Below are 6,401 nucleotides of genomic sequence, written 5' to 3'. Positions count from 1 at the left end.
TTTAAAAATTTTCCATTATTTTATCATGATGTTGACTGTTTTACCAAATGTTGTTGAACAGCCAATCTAGATTATGGCTTCTATAGACGCTTGAAGATTAATAAAATTTTGGCATGGGTCTTTAAAAGCTAAGGGGTCCACATGGGGTGAATTTACCCGTATTTCATGGTAGAGTGACAAGATATAGTCCTGATTTGTTGTTAGGCTTCAGGAGAGTCCTCTCTGTCTATGTCTGCAGTATTTTTTGCAAATTAGATGTATGATCTCTGGAACTTAAAAGAAACTAAAGGAAGTTGGTAGTTGCAGATAGGTTAATGTCTATTTCAGCCTGTTGAGATGTATGTTGCTTTTGCTCAACCTGAATATTTGCAGTGAAATGGACCTGAGATATAGTTTGACTGCTTGCAACAGAGTGAACCCTGTTAAAGGGCCAGGTTGTTGTGTTAGGCTTACCTCAAAAATTAGCATAACACCCAAACACTATACTCTTATCACACTATCCACTCCCCTTATTCGGTTTTATATTGACATGTACAGAATTGCATGTCAATCATTTTTGCACTCCTCTTAACAATTGTAAGATATATAATAGTTTTGTAACATTCCAGGATTATTATTGTGGCAAATGTTTTTTTTTTTTTTTTGTTCATGGCATTTACATGATTCAGAAATTGGTAAAAGATTATTTTCTGCTTTGCAGGATGTGCTCAACGGAAGTGGTCCAAGCCTTGATTCTGCCAAAACCAAGGAGTTATATGCTTCTTTAAAGCGAGGTACTGGGGCTAACTTACTTAAAAAACAATGGGACAGAATTGATATCACGGGTTATCTTAAGAAACGTAAGTATTGCAGTTCTTGTTAGTTTTAAGTTTCTAAAAATTGTGAAGTGAGTTTGTTTTTCACTCATGATTTGATTATGGAAAAAAATAATTTTATGTCATTAAAAACGAGCCTTTAAGTGAAATAAGCAGTTTTAAAATTATTTTTAATTGTAGGACAAAAGACTAAAAAATGGAAAAACATGTACTTTATATTGAATGGCACTGAACGGCAGCTGCGTTATTTTGAAAATGAAAGGGTAGGATATTTTGAATTTTTTTTTTATTGTTCTCTTCTTACTGTTTCTAACATTAAACTGTTATACTGTATGTCTTGTACATGATACCTTATTGTTAGTGTTTAGAAAAGTTATCAGTTTAGTTGCCTCTGGAAGCATGTTTATGTGTTTGTTTTTGCACACTGGTTCATGTGGGTGCATGGATATTTGAATGCGTTATAATCACATGTTCTATGAAGGAGTAGAACTACACCAAAACAGCATTCTAACCAATTTGTTACTCTATGCATTAGTAACTTGTTTTCCATTTTCCTACCATTGTAGATGATGTATTTTTTCATTGTTGCTTTTGTTTTGAAATTGTTCAATTGAAAAAAAAAAAAAAATCATATTACAAGAAAAATAAATAAACGAAGAATCTAAAAGACCAAATTATGTTTAGAAATAACTGTCTGAATAAAAGTGTATGATAGGAAATGCATTTAATTGACTGGCTGCAGTTATGATTACTTTACAAGTGATTTGATAATGAAGAAGCTCGTTTCAGATTTCAGTTTAATTTTGCAAAGAACTATTTTTAATTTTAATTTGCAGTTCAGCCATAAATAGTTTGGTAACTTTTAGAATTGTAATTTCTTTCTCTTTTCAGAGATCAAAGCCGAAAGGAATGATTGACCTTGCATTCAGTTCTATATATCCTGTCCATGACAGTTTTTTTGGGCGGTGAGTTACAATTTCATTTTACTTTAAACTGTTTGCTGAATATGTTGTAGCAATCTTGAAATATCCTAAAATGAAATGCTAATGTTTTAAATATGGTTTAGAAGCTATATACAAGGTTTTACATCTTTCAAATATGGGGGAAGTTTATTTGTTGAAGTAATTGTTTTTACAACTGGAACCTTTTCCTATCTTTTTTACAGACATGGCCTCATTGTTGTCAACTGCCAATGCCATTATTAGAGAGGTTATCATCTCTGTCTTTTGTTGTCTCTGTTCATTTGCCAACTACTTTACAGAGTGAATTGGGTTCATTTTATCATAATGCCAGAGAAAGGTTGCTTTGTTCCCTGGAAGATTAAACAGTTCTTTCAACCTTACGTCCCTACTTATCTGTGTTCACGAGACACCATCTTGTGTACTGGCTGCATTCATTGCAACAAGACTAAAGTGTCCTCTTTACTTTCGACCTTCATTTGCTTGTTCACCGTTCCAAAGGGTTATCTCATCCCTGGCAAGTAGAAGAGTATTGAAAGAGGGCCAAAACAAAAGGGACGATAGAGAAGAACTTAATGGAAGAGAACCATAGTGATGGGAGAGAGTGGATGATAGAGGTGAGTGTAAAAGAAGAAAGACAGTGATGATTTTTGGTAAGGAAGTTCAATAGGAACAGCAGAAGCTGTGTGATTGGAGAAAGGGGAGTGGAGGATGTCAAGAATTAATATTAGGGGAGAAAATAACATGAGAAAGAAAGTGTTAGATAGCAGGGAAGATGGCTGATGGTAAGAGAGTAAGGATGATGGGTAGTGTTGGGAGGGAGTAATGGGGGATAGATAGATAGATAGAGAGAGAGAGAGAGAGAGAGAGAGAGAGAGAGCAATATTGAGGATGTAATTAGGTCATGTATAATACAGATACAATGATGGAAGAGAGATAGACTCTGATTAGGGAGCTGCATTGATAGGATAGTAGATGGGTAATTAATAGGTAAGAGAATAACAAGGGCAAAATATAATCATTTCTTTAATTTAATTACCAGGCCCAATTGCTTCCAGTTGATAATTAATGCTTACAACCACATGTCTGTAAATTATTTATGTGCTGACAGTACGGATAAGGCTCAGGTAAGGACCATTATATTTCTTATTCTGAAACATAAATCAAAGAGATATTTTTGTGCAAAAGCCAAAAAGTGGATGATGATATGTATATATATATATATTGTGTGTGTGTGTGTGTGTGCATATGTATATATGTATGTTCATTCATTTCTTCGCTCACTCACTTGTTCATTCATTCAAAACTGAAAATTTATTACAAGTAAAATATACAGTTGGTCTGAGATCAACTACTTTGAAATTTGATTAATCAAAACTGTCTACTGTGAATCATTTTAGCTTTAATGCACTCTCTTTATTTGCTCTTGTCATTTTAAAACAAATATTGTAACCATTTATGAACTTAAATGAAAGTCTGTTTGGTAAACTGCTTTTTGTTGTTCTCTTTATCAAACTTTAACACTTTATATCGGTTGCTTTTCCAGCACTGGATCCAATCGTTGAAACCTTATTGTGTAAATATTCAAACTCCTAAACCAAATCATTTATCAGAAGCATTGAAAGAATTACGAAGTTTATCAATTGAAATATTTGATGGACGAGATTTGCCCAACAAACATTTACCTCACCCCTATTGTGTTGTGTATTTAAACAATGTGCAAGTGTGTCGCACTCAGGTCGGCAAATGTCCTAACCCCTATTGGGGTGAGGACTTTATTCTTGAGTAAGTTCTTTATTCTGCTGGTTTTCTTTTTATTTTGTGTTGAAAATACCCTGAATAATTTTTTCATTCATTAATTTCTAAATGTGCTACTTTAAAATAAGAAGTTTTGAATAGAGAAGCAAGGAACAGAATTGAGAAGCCTCATAGGAAACTTCTCAAAAATAAAATTTTTCATTAATGGTTAAGAGGACAGGACTGTGCTATCATCTGGGAAGTGGCCCTGCCTGGTATACAGAAAAAGTATAGGTAGGAATTCCATAGATTGTACCCAATGTAATCGGTGGCTACACAACTTGTTTATTAGGATCAAGCGAGTAGTGAGTATTGAGTACACCCATGAATAATTCTTTTGTTACCTTGGTGATCTGATTAAGAGATGGGTGGAAAAAGTTACAGGGGATATTATCTCTGCTTGTGATAAAAGGATTCTTTCTTTTGCGTGAAGGGCAGAGTGGTTGGCGTTAGGAAGGGCATCCAGCTGTAGAAACTCTGCCAAATCAGACTGGAGCCTGGTGTTGCCATCCGGTTTCACCAGTCCTCAGTCAAATCGTCCAACCCATGCTAGCATGGAAAGCGGACGTTAAACGATGATGATGATGATGATGATGATACCAACTTGTCTGAGACCACTCTTGGTTCTGTGGGGGCACACTTCTGATTTTGAAGTGAAAAATTCCCTGTTAAAAACTTTAACGTTAATTTATGTTCGACGTTATTTTTAGAGTTAACTGAAATAGAGGGGTTCATTTCAACAGAACTATTGTAAGAAAAGCATTAAATCATGTTTGTGCACAATGTGCGAGACTACCTGACCCTGAAATATGGCTACTAAATGTGGAGGATGTGCAAGGACTAGAAAGAAACGTCAACTATCCTCCACTGGATGGGTAATGAGCTGAGAGGGATAAAAAGGGACATAAGATGAATCAAATATAGCATGCAGGGAGAGTAGACAACAAGTGTAGACATGTAATGTATATGGAGGCTGGCAGTTTGATAAAAAAAAAAAGTACCAAATTCAAGTAAAAGGAACCTGTAGAAGAAGAAATGGTGAAGATTGATCTAAAGAGGTTAGAGCTGATGAAGACACTGGCAAAGGACCACAACAAATGGCAAAATGCTCTGTTAGAGAAAATTTGTCCAACCCATACATAAGTGGGAAAAGCGAATGTTGAAAGAATGTAATTGTAAGGTTGAGTACTGGGTACCTCCCTTGATGGATTAATGCATTTTATTTTGTTTTTTTGTCTTTTAGTACCAATGACTATAGATTTGATGGATTAATGTAGTTCCATGTTATCCAGGTAGCATCCATTAACATCCTGCACCGACATCAAACTCCTTGTTTCTTTAAGTAATCCTATGTGTAAACTTACAATACACAAACAACATCACAACTTAAGCAGCATGACAATAATACCCCAGAGTTGGCAGGTAGACACAGTGTGTAGCTGTTGACTGGACAAAATGGATAGGGTTTTTCAAACAGATAATTGGTATTTGCTTGATTCTTATTTTCTTTTTTTTTTCTTTTGTTTAGTGACATTCCTTCTGATGTGGAAAGTTTCACCATATCTATTGTAAATCAAGGTCGTCGTTCAAAAGATGTTGAAGTTGGTATGTAGTATTGTTTTTTCTGATAACTTAATCATGTCATTACGAATTAAAGATAATCTTATACAATTATCACATCAACTTCTTTGCTCTCTCTCACCGTTATTAAATTACAAACATCAGTTAATCTTCACAGCAATACATATTAGAAAGATTTATTGTGCTAACTAAGTACAGTTGCAGATTAGTTGGAAATATTGTAAGTTATTGAAGAGCAAATCTATACAAGGAAGAAATTCCAGATAGCAGTTCTTCTTAGAAAGAAGGATTTGGCAAATCTCAATGAGACGGTGTTGGCCGTATGAATTTATGAGGAACGAGAGTTATAGGCATTGACCTTTCTGGCAGCAGTTATTGATTGATCTTTGAATATACTCTGCAGCAATGGCACTTGTATTGAATGCATTGTTTCATTGTTTGTGCTTCTCCTATGACACAATTAGACAGAAGGATCTGGACTTGGTCCTTCATCTTAATTATTCTCATGTGTATCTAATTAACAAAAAAATCTCTTCTTTATTCGATCCTTGGTTTTTGTAAATGTTCATCAATATTTTTAATGAATGCTTCTCATTATTTTTAGTGAAAGCACATTTTTTTTTTTTCCTTTTTCATTTTTGTTAACAAAAATAACAAAATCCCTTCATGAAAATCTTTTATTTTTTTTTTTCTTTAGTACAAACGACAATAGATTTGAATGACTTGAAAAGTGGGGAGTTTATTGATGAATGGTATAGCTTACAACCTGTGAATATTGCTAGTCGAGGAGATATGGGTTCCCTTCGGATAAAGTCTAGGTACCTCCATGAAGTAATCATGCCACCAGGAGAATATACAACGCTTAAAGAGGTAAGAAGCCAACATGTTTGCATTCATTAATTTCATTACATCTGTTTACTTTCTCCCATGTTTTCATGAATTGAACAAGTCTTCTGCTGCACAGCTGACCCCCACCACTAGGGGTCATCCTTTGTCTTCTCCTTTAAGAGATTCAGTTTTCTGTTTTTTTTAACTCAATCTCCAGTACTTCTACCTATGTCTTCCTTTGCTTTCCTTTTCAGTCTTCTACCTATGTCTACCTATTCTACCTATGTCTACCTACTTCTACCTATGTCTTCCTTTGTTTTCCTTTTCAGTCTTCTACCTATGTCTTCCTTTGCTTTCCTTTTCAGTCTTCTACCTATGTCTACCTATTCTACCTATGTCTACCTATTCTACCTATGTCTAC

General features: G+C 34.6%; 1 protein-coding gene across 1 annotated transcript in view; it reads left to right on the top strand.

Annotated features, from left to right (window-relative positions):
• The window catches only part of LOC106872485 (ras GTPase-activating protein 1), a 49,800-nt gene that overhangs the window by 20,955 nt on the left and 22,444 nt on the right, over window positions 1-6,401 (top strand). Inside the window, exons 8-14 of the mRNA XM_014919497.2 lie at window positions 669-839; window positions 996-1,078; window positions 1,707-1,780; window positions 2,817-2,901; window positions 3,321-3,559; window positions 5,100-5,176; window positions 5,850-6,022. Of these exons, the coding sequence (XP_014774983.1) occupies window positions 669-839; window positions 996-1,078; window positions 1,707-1,780; window positions 2,817-2,901; window positions 3,321-3,559; window positions 5,100-5,176; window positions 5,850-6,022 (902 nt within the window). The remainder of the gene's footprint in view (window positions 1-668; window positions 840-995; window positions 1,079-1,706; window positions 1,781-2,816; window positions 2,902-3,320; window positions 3,560-5,099; window positions 5,177-5,849; window positions 6,023-6,401) is intronic.

This window comes from Octopus bimaculoides, chromosome 17, assembly GCF_001194135.2.
Source record: "Octopus bimaculoides isolate UCB-OBI-ISO-001 chromosome 17, ASM119413v2, whole genome shotgun sequence".
Taxonomy (NCBI): domain Eukaryota; kingdom Metazoa; phylum Mollusca; class Cephalopoda; order Octopoda; family Octopodidae; genus Octopus; species Octopus bimaculoides.
Note: the sequence above shows the minus strand (reverse complement) of the source record. Positions and strands in the feature narration are given on the sequence as shown.